Raw genomic sequence first — 19,683 nt, 5'->3', positions numbered from 1 at the left:
GGCTGGGTTTGGGTGGTTTTTTTCTTTCCTGTTTCGGACGCATTGAGACTCGCTGCCCGCCTGCCCCAGGTTCGGCCGTGGCAGAGGGCGCTCCTGTCTCCAGCCCTGTTTCCAACCTGCCCCAAACCCACAGCCGCTGTCGGGTGCCGTCTCCGGGAATAGAGAGCAGCTGCCACCGAGTGAGAGGTGCAGCCAGCAGCGACCACAAATCCCGGTTTCCTCTGCCCCGTCCTTCCCCGTGGCGTGTGGAGAGGCTCTCGCCCCACTCCCGCCCAGCCCCGCCAGCAGGTCAGAACGGGACACCCAACGTGAGAAATTGTCCCCAAAAGGCCCCTCCTGGCTAAACACTGGTTCAACGGCGGCCCCGAAAGCCGCCACCGGGGCTCCGTTGTGCCGAAAGCGCCTCTGACGCAAAGCGAGTTTCAGGGCTCTGCTCACGGGCTCCCGCTTCTACCTCCGCCCTGAAGCCCCGACACCCCTGATCGGCTCCTCACGGCTGCTACCACGAGGGGCAGGACGCTGAGGAGAAAAATGCTCAGTGGTGCCACCAGGCACGGACCAGCCTGTTTTCAGTGCTACTATACTTTGTACAAGGGATATTTTGTCTTGGAAACGGGGCCCTGCTCCCCCGGTGCCCAGCGCCGAGCGCATGAGGGGCTGCAGTGAAGGAGACCGGCGCCATGATGCCTCGTGCCGCGACGCCTGGTGCCAGGCGGTGCGGGGCTGCCATGCTTTCTCTGCAGCTCTCCTGAAGCCGTGGGAGGCAACCCGGGGGGAAGCCCGGCTCCCAGCAGCGGACAGAAGCGCACACTCCGCCTGCGGCAGTCCCGCCGGGGGGTCGCGCCCCTGTGGGGTACCCCGGTACCCCGCACCAGGTGGTTCCTGCTCCGCTCCAGCGCTCCGCCCCGCGCCCGCTCCGGGTTTTCAAAACCACTTCGCTTTAGACAGATAGGCGCTCCAGCCATTAAGAAGCCGCAAAGCGTCAGCACAGCGTTCGCTCAGCGCTGTCGGCCAATCCACATCGCTCGAGCCCTCTATCCCGCCCTCCGAGAACAGGCTCTGCCGACTATTGCCCCGTCCCGGCGGCCATCTTGAGTGTGGCAGAGGCGCTGCTCTGTGTAGAGATGTTTTTCCTCAGTCTTTCGCCCTTTTCTCTGCACCTTCCGCATCGGGGGGCGTTTACGCGCGGCGCCTCCCCACCCGCGGGGCCGTTACGGGCAGCGAAGCGGCTCCCGAGGTGGGGGAAAACCGCGTGGTTGCCCTACGAAGGGCTCTCGGCGCCATCTTGAGTGTGGCAGAGCCCCCTCGCTCGCCGCGTCGGTGCCCCGATACCCCACAGATTCGGGGGTGTATGTGGGGTCGCCCCGGTGCCCGCGGGCGGAGCTGTATGTGTGTTGGTGTAACAACAGGCTGCGGAGGGGGGAGTGAGGGGAAAGTCCGGGTGCGAAAGGTGTGTGGTGTTAGTGGTGGAAAGGGGCGGTGGGGTGGCCCGGGTGCGTTTTTATTGACTGTAAAATAAGCAAACGGGTGGGAATCCCGCGTTTCCGAGCGGCGGCGGCCGGCACCCCCGGCGGGCTCAGCTGGCCGCTCCCTCCCGCACCGCTCCCCCGGGGGCGGCTGTTGTTGCGGTGGAACTTTCCGCGGCGCTGAGAACACGGCGCGAGCTTGGGGGGGACACACACGGGTAACCGCCTCGGCGGCGACCCCTCGGCGGTTCCCCGCTACCACCCGCCCGCTCTGGAACCGCGGGTGCAGGGAGGCGGAGGGTGTGGGGGGGACAGCACCGGTTCTCCCGCATTACTTTTATCACTATTATTATTATTATTATTTTTAACTCTTATTATTTTCCTCCTCTCCGCAGGCGGGCGCGCACGCCTCCCGCCCCTCCGCAGGCATGCGGACTGGCTGCGGCGGGGGACGGGGACACGGGGGGACGGACACACACACACACACACACACACACACGTTGAGGCGACGGGGGGAGGGTGGGGTGGGTGAACTCCCTCCTGCCCGCCCTCCCGCCGCCTCACACGGCGGGGCGGGGCGGAGGCTGCGGGGGCGTGGCAGCGCAGAGGGGCGGGGATGGAGGGGGCGTGGCTCTGCCGCCCACCGCCCCGCTCTACAGCCTAATGCTGAGACCGGGCCCGAACTCATCGCCGCAGTGTCGTCGGCCGCCGGCTCCTGCCGCTTTAAGCGGCCTTGCCCATTGTTTGAGCCGCGGCCAATGGGAGCCGGCGGCCGCGGCGAGCGCGGCCAATGGGCGCGGCGCGGGGCAGCGCGCGCGCCGCCCCCCCGGGTCTATAAGAGGGCCCGTGGAGCCGCGTGAGTCCCCACTGGCTCGCGCAAAGCCATCTTGGCATTGTTCTGCCCGCGCCGCCGCCCGCGCCGCCACAGCCCCGCCACAGCCCCGCGCGCCCCCGCCATGTCCGACGCGGCCGTGGACACCAGCGCCGAGATCTCCGCCAAGGTGAGCCGCCGCCCCGCGCGCCGCCGCCGCCCCGCGTTACCGGCTGCGAGGGGTTTTTTCCTCGAACGTTTTTGGCTTTTTTTTTTTTGTATATTTAAGTATTTACCTTTTTTTAAAATTTATTCTTACCCCCCGCTTTCCCCCAGCTCTTCTTCCCCCTTACTACCGTCCCCCGCCCCCGGTGGAAGTTCGCGGCGCGCTCGGCGCGGGGCCGCTGCGCGGAGCCGCTTACGCCGTTTCTTTGTCTACAGCGTGTGGGAAACGTGCTCGCCGCCCTCGCCGGTGCCGCCAGCCGCGCCGGGCTCCGCGTCCCGCGCCCTCCCTCCTTCCCGAGGGCGGCCGCGGGGCCGTCCCGCCGCGAACGAGCTCGGCGAGTGCGTGTGTGTGTGCGGGTGGGTGGGGGGGCACGGTTGCGGCTCGGCACCCGTGCGCGGCGTGGATGGCGGCGGCGCTCGTCTCATTCAATCCACTGCGGGAGCTTGACAGCCCCGTCAAACTTGGGTCCCTCTCGGCCCCGTCCCCGCGCGGGTGTGGGGGGAGTGACTGCTGTGGAGTTGTTGACGAAAAGGGGGGTGGAGGGCGGTTGCTATTTCGGAGTTGCACCTGATTGATGCGGGGAGGGCAATCGCTGGGTCGCTGTTGCCCCCGGAGGGACGGGGGGCAGTTGCTATTTCGGAATTGCCCCCCCCGGAAGGGGGGGGGAAGCAGTAGCTGTGTCGGAGCTGCCCCGGATGGTGGGTGTGTGTGTTTGCTATTTCGGAGTCGCCCCCGGGGACGGGGGAAGGCAGGGGGCTGCACTAGTGCTGCCGGGGGGGGGGGGTGGTGGTGGACAGTTGCTATTTTCGGTGTTGCCCCGGCGGGCGCAGCCCCCACGGCGCCGGGGGCTACGGTCCAGGACCGACTTCCTCGCAGCGGGATAACTTTGCGGGTCGGTGCCCGGGGTGATGGTGAGCGGTTAGGGACCGCTGGTGCCGGTCGGGAGAGGCTCTCCGGGGAGTCCCCGCTGCGGCTCTCGGCGCCCGCCTTTGTCTGCTTGCCGCCGCGGAGCGTCCCCCGGGGGCGCCGGGCTCCCAGGCGGGCTGCGTTCCCGCCGGGCCCCAGGCGGTGATGCGCCCCGTCGAGCCCCGGGGCCGCGGCCGGGAAAGTTGCGGGGGGACTTGACCGGCCCGGCCGGGTGCGTGGGTAGCCGGCGGGCGATAGGGTGGCTGTGCCCGGGGGCCTCCTGGCCCTGCGCCCCGTCCGGCACTGGGCCGTGTCGCTCTCGGGGAAGCGGGGCTGGCGGAAAAAATCCCTCAAGGCGGAGCATTTGTGAAAAACGCCAACAAAACAGCGTTTCTTATAGATTTCGATTTCACTTCTGTTTCCTGCTCCCGCAGCCGTACTCCCTCGCCTCCGCTCCGGAGCCGCGGCTCGGTTCTCGCTGCCTTCAGCTCGCCTGGAGCCGGGAAGCGGTGAGGCGGGTTGATCCCCATCCGTCCCCGGGGTAACAAGGCCAAGTTTGCCGATAACCTTCCCTTGCCCTTTACAGCGTGGGAGAAGGGGGCCTCGTCCCTGGCTCGCCCTCACGGGAGGGGGACGAGGATCCACGCTGCGGGGCGGGCGGAGGCGCGCACGGCAGCAAGGTGACCCCCTTTCACCGGTGTCGGCGGGGAAGCGCGGAGGCACCGGGGTCGTTCGCCTTCGTCCCGCCTTGCCGTCCGGAGCGCTCCCGGGAGGCGGGGAGGGGGGTCCCGCCCCGCCCGGGCGGTGGCTCTGCGCCGAGCGCCGCCCCCGCCCGCCGCCGGGCGCCCACCACGTGCGGCCCTACCCGCGCCGCCCCCTGGGAGCGGGAGTCCGCCACCCCCGCCGGGACTACACTTCCCGGCATCCCGCGGGGCGGCGGGCCGGCGCGCTGGCGGGCGGCCAATGAGAGGGGCGCGCAGAGTGGCGCGCGGTTTGAACGGCGGCTGGGCGCGTGGCGGCGCGGGGGGGCCCCCTGTCGGCGGGAGGCGCGAGCGGCGGCGGCTCCTCCGCCATTCCGCGGAACGTGCGTGTGGCAGGGGCATGGCGGCGGCTCCTTGCTGGGGCAGTGGCACACCCGGGCCTTGCTGCCGGGAGCCTGCCCTCCGCCGCGGCTGCACGGGGGGGTGCTGGCGCTCATGCCCTGGGAGCGGAGCAGGGGCGAAGGTAGCGCTGCTCAGGCGGTTGGCGCATGACTAAACTAGAATTATGGACAAACAGCTTCACCACACCTATAATTAGATGCTCTGTCACAGCTCTGGAGCTGCAGCGGCATGGCCTCCTGTTTGGAGGCTGCTGCGCACATCTGCCTGTTTGTGTTGGGCTCGGCCAGAGAGAGAAGCTGTGGCCCTTTCAGCAGCCCTGTTGCTAGCACAAACTTCATGATCTGCCACCTCAATAGTTGTCTTTGGTGGTGTGGGAAAGGTCAGTGCTGGGGACTTGTCCAGCTGATATCCCCCAGAACGAGCTGTTCCTTAATGGGGAGAATTGCTTATGTTTTGTGAACAGAACCGCTGAGCATAGTGAGACGTGGAAACTCTGACTGCTTGGTTTACACTGTGTTTAACTTGGGAAATACTTTGTCGCCCTTGTGCCTGATGTGAGGCCACGGCTGCAGAATGCAGCAGCACAGTGGTGCGCAAGAGGTTACAGGGTTGTCATCAGGCTTCAGGAAATAGGGGAGCCACCGATGGTGTAAGACTAGGGTGGAATTGTGGAGGAAGTGGCCTGGGTTTTGAATGTGAGTAGCGAGAGGAGGAGGGAGCTTGGGTGTTTTGTTCTGCTCCAGACTCCTGGGATGCTAGTGTGGTTAGGTGAGGCTTGATCAACAGGTGGAGTCACCCCAGAGCTTAGGGTGTCCTCAGTGTGCTGGCAGCCTGTGCACCTCTGGTAACGTGTGTCCCTCTGGGTCCAGGTGGTTTAAATAACCCCTGCTTGTCTCACCTGAGCAGCCTGTTAGTGGAAACCCTCCCAAAACAGACTGAGGGTCATGCCAGAAGGGCCAGGGCCATGTGCTTACCCACAGTGTTCCCACAAGGAAGTGACAGCAGCTTAGTAGGAGTGAAAGTGCCCGCACACTGCAAGGCAGCCAGAAAGGGCGGGCGGGAGGGGGGCAAAGTTGCTGGTGCTGCAGCAGAGCAGGGAGCTGTGTTAAACACGGCGGTTGCTGCCGAAGCCGGCTGTATGGCTAGCCTGGGGGAAGGGCCTCTCCGCTTTCCTTGGCTGGGGGAATGCTCCTTGTGCTGAAAGATCTCGCTCCAGCTGATGGAGGAACAGAAGGGGAGGAGGATGTGAGCAGAGATGCCAGTGTTAAATCCAAGTGTTCTTTATGCAGGAACATAAAGTTGGATCCTCTCAGCCTGTTTGCTGAGCGACTTGGCATGACATTTTGACAGTGATCAATAGCAAAAACACACAAGCTCTCCTCTTGCTTTGCTCATGGTGATTTGAACCAAACCAGCCAGGCATGGCTCGTGGTTCAGTGTAAAAATAGACTTTTTCCCCCACCCCGTCCTGTTAGACTTACAGCTGCGAGCTGGATCCTGGAGTCTCCTCTCTGCTGCTGCAAGGAAGACCAGGCATGTAATATTTGCTGTCTGATTTTCCCCAGGCAGGGCAGAGACCGCAGTCTCGGCTGATGAGTCCCTGGGATTTGTTCCCACTGTGAAGGTACTGAGCAGCCGTGGATGCCCGCAGCCCTGGAGCGGCCGAGCCCATGTGTTGGATGGGGCTGCCGGCTCTGTGGCATTGCAGGAGCTTGCGTGGACTGTGCTAAGATGGGCAATCAGCCAGGTCTGCTGCTGTTGAGCATATGCAGGTGGCCAGTGCTGTGTGTTTGGGAGCCCAGAGGTGAAACAGAGCTGTCTCTTTTTAAGATAGCTGCTCTGTGGCAAGGCTGACTTGGATTGAGATTCATCCCCGTGCTCTCCCATTCCCAAGGAAAAGTCAGAATGTGGTGACCAAATTGCAGAACAAATGGGTGTGAAGAGAAACCAGCTTCTGATCTCTTAGACTGTGTTTTTCACACCTGGTCTGCAGTTTCTCTGACCCAGGCACCTGGAATCAGAGTGACTTCTGTGCTTTCTGTGCTTCTTCCAGGATCTAAAAGAGAAGAAGGAAGTTGTTGAAGAAACAGAAAATGGCAGAGATGCACCAGCCAACGGCAACGCTGTGAGTATGGCTACGGTCTGAGGGAGAGGCAGCCCTTGCACCAATACTTCTTTTTATTCTCTCCTCACTTTTGGTGTGAGATTGTCCCCAGCCTTTCTGAGGGGGGACTCTTCCAAAAGGCATCACTGTGCAGAGCCCTTGAACAAATGGTGCTTCAGGGTCAACAGACACTCCTGAGCCTCCTGTGGGCAGTTCCTGTGTATGCAGAAAGGAATCCCCGTCCCCAAAAGCTGGGTGAGGCCATGTCCAGTGCCACCTCCTTCCTGGGCACTGGAAGAGGAGAGGCGGAAAAAAGCCAACCCAAACCTGAGATTTACAGTGTTACAATTAGTTGAGTGGGGAAACACATTGTGTATAAGTAACAGGTTGATTTCCTATTTTTAACATGCTGGGGAAATTCACTCTGCTGCATTTTAGTGCGTCACAACAGCCTTTGCAGTCTTTATCTTGGCCTCAAAGCTGCAGCCCCAAGTTACTCTAGACTTGATCCTTTGTGCCTGGGGTGTCTGCCTCACGTGGAGGCAGGCAGGCAGGAAGCGGGCCGCTTGCCTGGTGCTCTGGTGGGCTGGTGCTTTGCTTTAGGCAGGAAAGGTGGGGACGCACACTTGTGCTGAACATCTCTTCTCCCTTCTCCCTTCCCTGGTGCATTTTTTTTAAGTGATGTTTTGTCTTGCCAAGGAGAACGAGGAAAATGGAGAGCAGGAGGCTGACAATGAAGTAGACGAAGAGGAAGAGGAAGGTGGTGAGGAAGAGGACGAGGAGGAAGAGGGTGATGGTAACTTTTCTTTGTTCCCCCTGCCCCCATCGCACAGCTATGTCGTGACCTGGACAGCCGGCTCCCGGGAAGCAGAGGAGAGCCAAGAGCAGCATCTCCCCCTCGCGGCTGCAGCTGGGCTCACTCTTTCCTCGCTTGCCCAAACCACCAATGCTGCGAGTCAAGTCAGTCTTGAATCCCTTCCAGCAGGTTGAGGGCAGATTCCTTCCTTCCTCCCTCCCTCCTCCAGCCAGACGGCACCGTACTGTGGCGCTGAATAAGCGCATTAGCCCTTCCGTGCGAGTACCAAAACCTGCCCTTGACTCCTGTGATCACAAAGGCTGCTGCACAAGCAAGTGCCAACCAGTGTGACAGGGACAGCCCTGGATGGTTGTGTTGTGGTCCAGGTACAGAGGATAAATACCACTATCCTTGTTCACGGGGCAGCCGCTGTGGAGTAGCATGCTGAGAGGCTGATGTGATCCCCTCTCCCAGCCCTTTCTTGGGCTGAATGCCATGTGGAAGCTGGTGGAGGAACCTGTGGCTCTTCCCCTTCAACAGGAGCCAACAGGCTTGCTTTGAACGTTCCCTGTCTGCGGTGTCCTGCATCTCCCTGCCCTCCCCTGCTTCCTGAACTGACCCAGCCTGGAAGTGGGTTTTGGCAGCAGCAACCAGAAATCCAGCAGTGACTTGCTAAATTGCTTCTTGCTCTCCCCACTATTTTTAATTTTTTTTTCCCCCCAAGATCTGCTTGGATGAATAACGTTTATTTTTATCACTTGTTAAGGCTGGGAGAAAACCATTCTTATGCCAAAATGAACTTGGGGCCCCTTGATTAGCTATTAGTGGGTTAATCCCCTGTAAATTTTCAGTATATGTGCTGACCTACTAACCTGTTGGTTAGTTTTGGGAGACAGGGACAGGGCTGGAAATTTAATGACTGTTAGGCCAGCACCTATTCAGACAATGTAAGGAGGGAAAGCTGCTGCCTCTGGGGTAGCACTCTGTTCTCAGCAGCCTGCCGTCTGCTGATTCACTAGGAAAAAAATGGGAATTGTGGTCGGTTCTCTGCATACTTGGGATTTTAACCCCTGGGGACATAGCACGGTGTTGCCATGTGCTGTCCTGAACCCATCTACCTCTAACCCTGCTTTTGGGGGGAATACTTGCCTCTCCTTACTTCCCTTGGACCAGAGGGGGGGCGTGTGCGCCACACGCGTATGTGTGTGGGGTGGAAGTGTTGCTTGGATACTGCTGTGACAAGCCTGGGGAGCTTCAGTCCCACAGTGCCAGGCCTGCTCTTCTGAGCACAGGCACAATTTGGCACACAGTGCTTGGAGGTGCTAACACCTTGCTGGGATCCTGCATGGGCTCTGTCTGTCTGTGCCTGCTGCCCTCGGGTGATCCCTGCCTGAGAGCCGCACCTGAGCAGCTGAGTGCTGCAGGAAAGAGATTTCAAGGCAGTGAGTGCAGCTTGTATCAGCTTTTTTTTTTTTTTTTTTTTTTTTTTTTTGTCCAACATTTGCAGCCAAACTCTCCATTCTGGAATTTGCCAGCAGAGGGGAGCTTGAGGGTGTGCTTTTTTCTCACCCTTGTCCCCATCCCATCTCATTATTTGCTTTGCTTAAAGCAGCTCAAAGAACTAAAAATGCTCCCAATCAGCTTGGCGCTGTCACCTGACCTGCCGGCCGGCCCAGTGCATGTGATGGCTGCCGGGGTGTTGATCCATTGCCGGGAGCTAATCTTGGTCCTTCCCACTGCATGGGCCATGCTGCTGCTGGGCACATGCTGGGGAGAGGGGAGGGGAAGGGAAAGGAGGATGGGCTGACCTTAATCCCCCCAGCTGTCTTCATGTGTGGCTCGTGGCCGTGGTTTAAAGCCAGCTTACTGGCCTTGATGCCAGTCTTAGTAGGGTCTCCTGTTACACAAGAGACTCATCTTGGCAGCCAAGAGGTTGTTCTTCCTCTGTGGCCTCCGATCTTGCCCCCAAAACTGCCCAAAGGCAATAGACTTGGTTGTTCTGATCCACTGGCCTATTTGAGCTCGAAGTGGGTCAAAGCCCAGAGCTCTGCTCGTCCTCTTCTCTGGCTGCAAGATAAGTCGGTAGCATTTGTCTGCTGTTCTGATAATTAGAAAGTGTTCTGACTCAGAACTAATGCGTTCTGGCTCTCTTAACTCATTAAAGATGGACTAATAGCTGCGAAGGGAAGCAGAAGTAATCTGGAGCGGTTGGGAGGAGCAGCCACTAGAAAGCATTTTCTTTCTGTTTTTTTTTGTGCATGTGTGATCTTGGTGCTTGTGGCAGGTGCTGGTTTTGCTCTCCCATTGCTTGCACTACAAGCACAGTGTGAGCCCGGCTTGACACTGCCAATCCTTATTTCCCCTTGGGTGGGTCAAGTCAGTGGGGGACACCCTGAAATCCCCTGTGTCTTCAGGCTCTACTGTCTGTGCCAGTTGGGAAGATGGAATGCTGGGCATCACTGTGGGGCTGAGCCAGAATTAAACTCACTGGGGAGGTGTGTGGTCCCGTAACCTTCCCAGAGGGCCTCACATTCCTCCTCTTCTCCATGCAGGTGAGGAAGAGGATGGTGATGAAGATGATGAAGCTGAGGGAGCCACAGGCAAACGGGCAGCTGAGGATGATGAGGTAGGAAAAGCACCTGTGTCTTCAGAGGGTTTGAGGGGAGCTTCAGTGGTGCCAGAGGCTGGGCTGGGCTCTGGGGCTGAAACACCCTGCTTGTGTGGTCCTGTGTCTCTCCAGGGATGCGGCCCAGTTCTTTTTATATGCTGGCCTGGTTAGCGGGGTGTCACCTCTGGCTGTGCCGAGCTGCTGGCTCTGGTTGGGGAGCCCCACAGTGCTCAGGGGCTCCTGAGCTGGCTGAGAAAGAGGATTTTGCACAAGGAAAATACTCTTGTATTTCCTTGTCCCTGCGGTGTGGGAGGGACCTGAAACCAGGCTGCTTGCCCTGCTGTGGCTATTGCCAGAGCGCTCCCAGCCCCACTCCCTTTCCCCTCTCCTGATGGCTTTGCTTTCCCTTCAGGATGACGACGTCGATCCCAAGAAGCAGAAAACCGATGAAGATGACTAGGCAGCAAATTTATTATTTTTATTTTTTTTCTTTTTTTTTTTAAATAAGGAGGAAAACAAACCAACAAAAAAAGGCCAGCGCGTCCTCTTCACCCTTGGGACCCTTCCCTTCCATTACAAGCCCCTTCCTCCCCCCTCCACACACACACAGCCCTTCCTCCCCCCTCAGCCGTGGTCATCCTCACCAAGTAGAGTGAACCCCGTCCCCGGCCCCCCCGGTGCGGCGCTGCCACTCAACGACCATATGAAACGATTCGCCCGTTAGCGGGGAGAGAACCCCCCTTCCCCACAGACCCTCCCCCCCAAGCACCAAAACTTCAAGGCCCTGCTTTCTTTCTTAAAGTACTTTAAAGGAGAATTTGTTTGTATTTTTTATTTACATTTTATATTTTTGTACATATTGTTAGGAGGTCCGCCATTTTTAAGTGATCTCGGATTGACCAAAAGGGGGGCTTTGAAGTGTATATCTCTCTTGTTACCTATCTCTGACTTTACTTGTGGTGTGACCAGGCCCAAACCATTATCTCAAAGGAGAATAAAACAAAACCTTGTAAAAAAAAAAAAAAAAAAAAAAATTAAAAAAAGAGACAAAAATGCAAAAAAAAAAAAAATTTACAATCTTATCTGAGCATTCCAGTAACTTTTTTTGTGTATGTACTTTAGCTGTACCATAGATCGTGGTTTGTATGAGGTGGCAAGGCCAAAGATAAAAAGGTGTTTTTGTTTTTTGTTTTTTTGTTTTTTGTTTTTTTTTTGTTTGGTTTTTTTTTTTTTTGGTGTGGGTTTTTTTTTTTTTGTTGTGTCTATGAAGTTGCTGTTTATTTTTTTTTTCTTTTTTTTTTTTGGCCTGTTTGATGTATGTGTGAAACAATGTTGTCCAACAATAAACCGGAATTTTATTTTGCTGAGTTGTCCTAACAAGGCTGCCTCCCAACTGCTGCTTTTTGGTTTAGTTTTCATTTGTTTTTGTTTTTTCTTTCTTTCTTTCTCTCCTTCCTTCCTTTCTTTGCTTTGGACTCAGGCTGAGAAGAGAGGTGGAGTGAGGGTAGAGGGGAGCATGGTGCTGATGGGGAGGGTCTGGGGGCTCCGGGCCCAGCTGGTGACTGTGGCACAGGGCTGTGCTATCCCTGGGGCAACATAGTCTCATAACTGGGGGGAGCTGCAGCTGTGCCCCAGCATGGCCTCTGCATGGTCCTGTATGGTCTGGCTGCTCTTGGGGAGTGGTAGGGAGAGGTCAGGCCGGGGAACCACTGGAGCTGCCAGCTCAATGAAGTGAGCTGGGGTGTATGGGTATGGAGTGCTCAGCAATCCTGCTGTCCCTCTACAACTGGACTTGGGGATTGTGCTGGGCTGGAGCAGTGGGCATGAGAAAGCTGTCCCCAAAATATTTCCTTTCAGTATCTGCTGTGGGTATGTGATGCTGTGGTTGGATAATGGGTGATACTGGGAAGACCCTGTGAGAGTGGTGAAATGGAGCAGGCTGCCCTATCCCTGGCAGTGTTCAAGGCCAGACTGTTGGGGCTTTGAGCCACTGGTTTAGTGGAAGGTGTCCCTGCCCGTGGCAGGGGGTTGGAACTGTGTGATCTTCAAGGTCCCTTCCAACCCATTCTATGAAACCTCTCCCCTTTGGGCCGCACAGGCTTGTTTACAGCATCGTTGGCAGCAGGGTAGGATGTGTGCTGGAGGAGGCAGCATTTAGCAGGGATTGAATTTGGCTGGAGCTGGCCCCTGAGGGCTGCTCCAGCCTGCACTGGCTGCCCAGCTATCTCTGGGGTGCCAAATTAGCAGAGGTTTGGTGGTGGGAATCTGGGAGGCAGGCTGGGGTTTGTCTGTCCGCTTTTACCAAACCAGAAGTGCTGTAACTTTGCCTAGACCTCTGCTGCTTTGCTCCTAGTATTCCTCCAACTTACCATTCCTCAATCTAGGGCACTGGAGCTCTGAAAAGCTCAGCCTGCTCTGCCAGGTGTGTAGAGGCTGTTTGCATGGAACCTGCCTTGTATCTGTGCCTCCCAAACCCTCAGCCCGGCGAGTGCCCTTGACCTGCTGACCTGGGCTTGTGATGAAGCCTTGCCAGATGCTCTCGTTTCCTTCTCTCACGGTGCAGTTCCTGGCAGTTAACATTAAGATGCTGGGGGGTGATTTTTATTTTACTTAAAAAAACCCTTCAAAAACCCCAAGAGGATCTGTTGTGCATTTAATGTGCTGGTCACAGCTCCTCCTGATCCCCAGCAGCAGCCAGGTCACCTACTCTGTATTTACACTGGTGGCAAATAAGCTCAAAATCTCACTCCTTGTCCATAATTGTCCCACTAATCGTGCTAGCTGATAGCTTATCAGATTTACTGCCTCGATTTCACGGGCCGTGTCCAGCCCTGCCTGTCACCTGCCTGGATGATGGGGTGCTTGCGGCACACTGGAAGCCAGCACTAGGTTTGATTAGCAGGTGCTCTGATGTCCCTGATGGGATGCGACAACACAGGAGCAGCAAATGGCGCTGCTGAGTGTTGCCATGCTGCTGGGTGCTGCTTTGTTGCGCAGCGCCAGGAGCTGTGGTGTCTCGCCATGGCTGCCTGGTGCATGGCTCGTGCACCGTGAGGGGCTCTGTTGATGTGCAATTTGAGGTGGTGCTCACAGATTTGTAAGGCAAATTATTCAAATAAGTTTCTGCAGCTGAAGAGCTGGTAAGAACTGTCTCTGTGTCACTGGCACATGAGGACCCTGCACACGCAGCTGGTGGGGATGCCCCTGCACAGGGTGTTGTTTGGGGGACCAGTGGCTTTACTGGCCCCCACTGCAGAGCAGAACCTGACCTACAGCCTGCAGCCTCCCAAAACCTGGGGGTCTTGGGTAGTAGGGTCCTCTTGGGTCTGGCATGTGGGTGAAACTGGTGGCTGCTTGCAGCCGGACAGACCAGCGGTGGGTAGGGCATGGCGCAGTCGGGGGTGAGGCGAGGGTAGGCTGGGGAGTCCCCCAGCTCCACAGCTCCTGGTCCTTGTCCAGCTGCCATGAGCCCCATGGCCACTGGTGATGGAGAGGGCAAGGCTAGGTACCTCACCTCCAGCTGCACAGGGCAGCTCCGGTGTTTCCGCACCCAGCCTCTATCCCCTCATGGCTGGGTATCAGGGGGGTCTGGCAGCCCTCTGGACATGCTCCTGTGTCTTCAGTGCAGAGGGCAGAAGCTCCCCCGGGTGCAGAGTAGAGAGGGGACAGGCTGGGCACAGCTCAGTGCATGGGCCACTGCAGGAATCCCTCCTCAGCCCCACTGCTCGGCCACCCAGTCCCAGCCAATCCCCACGCTCCAGCACAGCCTACCAGCCAATCCTATGCTGCCACATGTCCCTCCCTTTGCCCCTACACTTCCCTCCTCTCCTCGTGCTCTTTCCACCAACCACAGTCAAGCAGCACCCACGCCTGACCAATCCTAGCCTTCCACCTGGCTTTTCCCCTCAGCCAACCACGTGCTGCCACCTGTCTCTGCTGCTGCCTCACCCTTCACAGCAGCAGCTCACCAATTGCAGGGTGAGGGAGACTGCAATGAGCCAATCCGGAGCTGTCACCTGTCAGCTGTGCCAGCCAATCAGGGACAGCCACACCCCACCGAGGTGTATAAAGGTTCCTCAGGGGTTGGACTCTGTCTGTTTGAGACTGTTGTTGGGTGGTAGAGTGATGTATCTTTGAAGGCCTGCTGTCTGTAAGGTGCTAGAGGGCATACAAGCTCAAAGGTGGCTCCGTATCTTGTTTGGTGCCTGATGCCATACAGGGCATTCTGGGGGATTCCAAAATGTTGCAGGGATTGCTCACCTGGATGGTGTCAGGCTGGGACTAGGAGCAGCAGGTCTGCCTCAGCAGGGGAAGGCTTGCAGGATTTGTTCCTGCTGAAGACATCTCTGAGGATCTTAGAAATGGTTTCCCTGGTGAGCCAGCCTTATGCCAGAGACTGGCTGCTGGGACCTGGAGGGGTCCCACCTACCTGTGGTGTACAGAAGACGATCTCCACCACTGCTTGGTGACCAGAGCCAGGCTCTGCAGGGTGCTGAAGCCATGGGACTGGAGGTGAAGAGCATGTGGCCATTGTGTGCCTTTAGGCATGGTGGTGTGATGCTGGGTCCCTGACCTAGAGCTTCACAGGTCACGCATTCAGCTGTAACCTGTGGAACAGAAGTACTGCTTGTGCTGTCGTTTGCCTGCAGATGTGACCTGCGTGTCATGGGTGATTTGAATCCTCGTTGAACTGCTGCTCATATTGGTCCTGGAGACTATGGAGGTGAATGGCTGAAGCTGTTCTGGGGTGTGCTAGCTAGCTGCTGAGCACTGAAGATAGCTCAGGTAGCTACCAAATGTAGCTGTCAGAAGAGCTGCAGGGTGGCTCATACAAGCCTGGGAGGACTTAGGCTGTGTGATGTGTAGAGGTGACTACTTTGACCAAGGGCAGCCCTTCTCAAGGACTCTGTTGTGGCTGGACCATTGGTGCAGCAACAGTGTCCTGCCTGCGGGCAGGTGAAATGAGAGAGCATCCACGTGGTCAGCCTGAAATGCGACACACCAGGAGAGCCGCACAACCAAAGATCGCAGCCAGTGTAACTGGTAGGGCTGAGCCCATGCCGTGCAGGCAACTGGACTGCATCTGGATCCATCTTCAGTCCTGACGACCCGGCCACAGTAGGTTAGGACCTGTTACATCAACTCAAGCTTGTCCTGCACCAGCTGTAGCTTTGTTATCCTCATCCAAAGCTCTTTTTGTTGTATCTTGACAACTTTCATGAAATTTGGAGCACCTTGAGGGCTTGATGGAGAACCTGTCTGTAGGGAACACAGGGCTTGGGCTCCAAATTAGACATGGCCAGGTTTACTAGTGCAGTTTGTGTCTGAGCAAATAATTGGCATCTACTTAAGAGTCTAATGAGTGAAACTGCCTTCTAGGCACAACTCCTCAAGATCACAAACACAGAAGTGCTTTTGGGGCATAGCTGTTGAAAATAAACATGAAGAGCTGTTCCTCTGGCAGAGCAATTGCCACCCAGCTCAGGGTGTGAGGTGTCCCAGGGGAGCAGACCCCTCAGGAGCAGGCTGGGGAAGCCTAGGGCCATTGAGCAGTCTTGGCTTATCCCACATAGCAGCAGGAAAGCCCAGCCCAGGCTGAAAAGTAAATGTGGGACACCTAGTTCCTGTCCTGTCCCTGGCTGCCATGTCGCTCTTGGTGAGCCAGGGCAGCTCTGGTCCTGTAACTGTGACTTGGCAGTTGGAAAAACCTGGCAGTCCCCAGCCTAATGGAGGTCCTCAAGCTCTGAAACCCAGCTGGATGCTAACCCCTGCTGCTAGGTCTCACTGAGACCACCACCCCAGTTATTCCCTGCTCTGGGGTGGGAACCTCAGAGGTGGGGAGCAGGGCTGGGCTGCCAGTGGCTCCTACACAGACACTGGGAATCCTCTATCCTTCTCTGCACCAACGGCTGCTCCACCTTGTCTGGCTGAGCTGACCCTCTCCAAGGGCAGGAGAGCAGGAAAAAGGGCTATGGGGGACCCTCAGCTTTGCATACGCCAAGGAGGGCCATGGCTTCTGTTCACAGCCAGCTGGGGAGCCCTGGTGGAAGGGATGGGGGGCAGCCAGGGGTGGTGGGCTTGGAGGCCAGAAATAGACCTGGGAGGAAGCGGTGAGTGCTGTGTTTCAGAGCAGAGTGTGGATCTGGAGAGGCTCTTGCACCCCTTTTGTAAGAAAGCACAGTGCAAAGGAGATGGCTGGGGGGTGAGAAAGTCCAGCCCAATTAGCCCTTGGAGAATCCACAGGCATGGGGACCTCAGGCTGTAAATCCAGAGGAATGGGGTATTTGCATGTGCTCTTTCTCACCCAGGAGGGAGGCCTGAAGGTGAGGGGCTCTGCCTCTCCCTGCATGCCAGCTGGGTGTCAGGTGGGGATGTGGGTGCTCCAGCTCGCTTTGGGCATGGGGGTGCTCCAAGCTCTGTAAACACCAATCTCTCCTTTGCTGCAGGCAGAGCAGGCTTCTGGCCCTCGTCTTTCAGGGAGCTGGAAACCAGCACCCCTCTTTCATGACTTAGGGCAGGAGGTGCAAGGGGTGATGCATTTTGTGGCCAAAGCTGGAGACCTGGTTGCTCAGTTGGTGTGTGACCCATGGGCACTGCTGAGGGGGACAACCCACAGCAAGTATGGGCCAGAAGCCCAGGCACTGCCAGACCCTGGGTCCACAGGCAGAGAAGGGATGTGGCTCCAAATTGCCTGGCAGGCAGCGTGGTCCTTTGTGAGGCTGGGGCGCCTGTGGAGCCTGCCCAGTATTTGCTACACTGCTAAGTGTGGCCCGAAAGGCAGCATGAGGCCCCGGAGTGGCTCCCGGCTGCTGTGGGGTGCAGAGCCAGAAGCCTCGAGTCCTGGCGAGCCCAGGCCTGCTTATCCCCCAAAGGTGAGGATGCTGCTTCCCTAGGAACACCTCTCAGAGCAAAGCCCAGTCCCTAGGATGGGCTGTGGGAGCAAGGCTCTGGGGTGGTGTGCTGGGGGGGTGAGCAGCAGGCAGGAGCAGGGATCACGGCTTTGCTGTGGGAAGGGGTGAGCAAGAGGCACCTGCTGGAGCTGCTGCACTATGGGGTGGCTGTGGGGCACCCCACAGTGCAGGCTGGTCCCAAGCAAAGGCGGGGGGCTACATTCAGCTGTGGGGAACACCATAGGGCTATTAGCTGTGGCCTTGGGCTCTCGAGGCTTCTTGAAGTAGGGACAAAAGAGGGACAGAGGCAGGAGCGAGGCATGGGAGTGTCAGTGCTTGTGGGAGATGCTGGGACATCTCATCCTGGCCCTTACTGTGTGCCTGTCAGTGTCCCTGAGGGCTCTGGGCTGGCACAGGGCTTGGTGTATTCAGTCCAGCACAAGGGCTGCTCCTCTCTTGGGGTAGAGCTGGTGGCACGTCCCATCCCGGGTGGCCCGCCAGCCTACCTGCCATGGGCTGATCGGCCTGAGCTGTCCCTCTGTGGCTCTCCTGGGGTCGAGGCTGGCACGGTGGCTCAAAGCCAGCGTCCTCCCCGCTCGGCTGCCGGCGCTGTGCAGGCGCTGTGCGGTCCAGGCCATATCGCTGTATTGCAGCACCATCTAGTGCTGTGGGATGGGGAAGCCCAGCACCCCAACACCCGCCCCGGGAGCTATGGCAGCACTGTGGGGACAGGCCAAGACCAACCTGCCAGGAAACCCAAACAGGCTGTTGGTGGTGAGGATGGACAGATAGCACAGCGTGTCCCCTGGCCTGGGGCAGCCAGAACTCACCCCTGTCCCCTCGCGCCCTGCTCTATGTTAGGGAATTTCCTGAGAGGATCCCAGGAAGCATCAAGGCATGCAGACGTTCCCGCTTCCTGAGCCAAATGTATACACTTTCTCCAATGGAAATAAGGCCTCTGCCCTCTCCTCGTACCACTTTTACTTCTTTATCAGCTGGGTGACCCTGTCTCCCAGCCCCTTATTGTTGCTTCTTTATCAGCTGGGTGACCCTGTCTCCCAGCCCCTTATTGTCAAGGTCTTCATTCTGATAGCTTCCTCTTGCATCCCTTACAGTTTCCTGTTGCCCATCTTCCATAACTGGTGTGAGTGTGATCCCTTCCCACAACTTGTCACTGTTCCCCGTTTACACACCTGTGGCAATGCGTGGCACACCCTTTCCAGCCTCGCTTTTGGGACACCAGGAGAGCTTTCTGCAGCACAGTCCCACTATCCCCTCCTTCCCAGCCTCTGCATCCCAGCTCATCCACTCCCAGCTATTCATCCTTCCTGGGTGCCTGCCATACTCCCTACCTTGCCTGGCACTGGGAGAGCAGGCTGGGGTTTGGCACAGAGCTGGGTGCCATAAGAATGGGAAGCTCTGCAAGAGGGGCTGTGGCAATGGCTGGCCCCACTCCCCTCCCGCAGTGTGGGGTGCCAGTGGGGAGCACTGATGTGGATGTCGGGTGTGCAGTGGGGTGAGGTGAGTGCTTAGTCCCAATAGGGATTGCACCCAGACCCCGTGGCACTGATGGGCTGGTGGCCTGAGGCTCCCTAGGGCAGGAGGATTTTGGCACCTTGGGCTGAAAAGGGGCCCTTTGGCTGCCTCTGCCCTGGCTGCCCTCCTGCCTTTGGGGATGGAAGGGGCTGTGCCCAAGTGACCTGGCAGCCCTGAAGTCCCTGTGCCCGAGCAGTTCAATGCCTGGCTGCACTGTCCTGGTGATCCAGGAGCAGGATCTGTGCCCCCCAAAGGGGACAGAGGGACTTGAATCTTCCCAGCCCTCCTGTCCCCTCCCAGTGCTGCTGGGGGAGGATGGAGCTGGGTGAATTGGAACAGGATGGCACTGGCCCTGCTGGCTGCCTGCTGCCACGCGCTGCCTGCCGCATGCCCGTGGTGCCTGCACCCGCGGGAAGGTAAGAGTAGCAAAGCAGGCACCGAACATAACATGGCCCTGGGCTGTTTGTGCGCCTTTTGTTCACCAGTAACTTTCTCGTGAATCAGCTCATTAACCGCATTAGGATGGCTCTGCTTCCCACCGAGCGTTATTGGGCAGGGCAGATCTGGGGCAGCGTGCCAGCGGGAGTCCTGCTCTGCTTTGCTGGGCACTCAGGCAGCCAGGAGCCCTGTTGGCAGCTGGGGTAGGTAACACCCTGATGGGTGCTGGCCGTCGGCAGCGAGGATGTGAGCGCCCTGTGCTTACTGTGTGGTGGGGAGGAGCTGGCCCTGTTTCCCCACTGCAACAGGCAGGCAAGAGTCGAACATGCCCAGGGTCAGGGTCTTGCTTTGCAGCCAGCCCTACTGGTGTTTTTCATTGCTGTAAGCCATGCCCATTCTTCAGGGAGCCCCTGTGGTGTGATGGACCCCAAAACTACACAGAGAGCTCCCCTAAAGCCAAAAGCCTGTTGTGCATCACCCTCCTCCTGTGCTGCCTCACTGCTTTTACACCCCAGCTGTGAGGGCTCCCAGGTGAAGACTCAGCTGAAGGGCAGTGAGGATCAAGCTTGCTTTTCACAAGCTTCATCCCGAATCTCTCCATGCCAGCCCCCATTCTGTGCACAGCCCCAGCTCTCACTTGCTCCTCCCTCCATTTCCCAATGTGCCTCTATGGCCTCTGTATCTGGGCTCTGCAGGGCTACCCTGCCCTTACTACCAGGTTCCCTCCCGACATCAGGGGCGAGTCTTGTGTGGCCGGGAGCATCCTCCTGAGCATGTTCACTGCACCGAGGCTGTTGCA

General features: G+C 58.0%; 1 protein-coding gene across 4 annotated transcripts; it reads left to right on the top strand.

The window, feature by feature from the left end:
* The first annotated feature begins 2,111 nt into the window (after positions 1-2,111).
* PTMA (prothymosin alpha) lies at positions 2,112-11,387 on the top strand. 4 transcript variants are annotated; one of them, XM_030496067.1, is made up of 5 exons: positions 2,112-2,467; positions 6,566-6,637; positions 7,319-7,406; positions 9,965-10,038; positions 10,433-11,387. In XM_030496067.1, the coding sequence occupies exons 1-5, from the start codon at positions 2,423-2,425 to the stop codon at positions 10,478-10,480; spliced, it is 327 nt and encodes a 108-aa protein (XP_030351927.1). In that variant the 5' UTR covers positions 2,112-2,422; the 3' UTR covers positions 10,481-11,387. The 4 variants fall into 4 exon arrangements, with proteins under 4 accessions (XP_030351927.1, XP_030351925.1, XP_030351926.1 ...); XM_030496065.1 differs by having other exon boundaries at positions 2,117-2,467; positions 7,319-7,412; XM_030496066.2 differs by having other exon boundaries at positions 2,135-2,467; positions 7,316-7,406.
* The last annotated feature ends 8,296 nt before the right edge of the window (positions 11,388-19,683 follow it).

The sequence above is a fragment of the Strigops habroptila genome, chromosome 8, assembly GCF_004027225.2.
Source record: "Strigops habroptila isolate Jane chromosome 8, bStrHab1.2.pri, whole genome shotgun sequence".
NCBI lineage: Eukaryota > Metazoa > Chordata > Aves > Psittaciformes > Psittacidae > Strigops > Strigops habroptila.
This window is presented reverse-complemented; position numbering and strand designations above follow the sequence as displayed.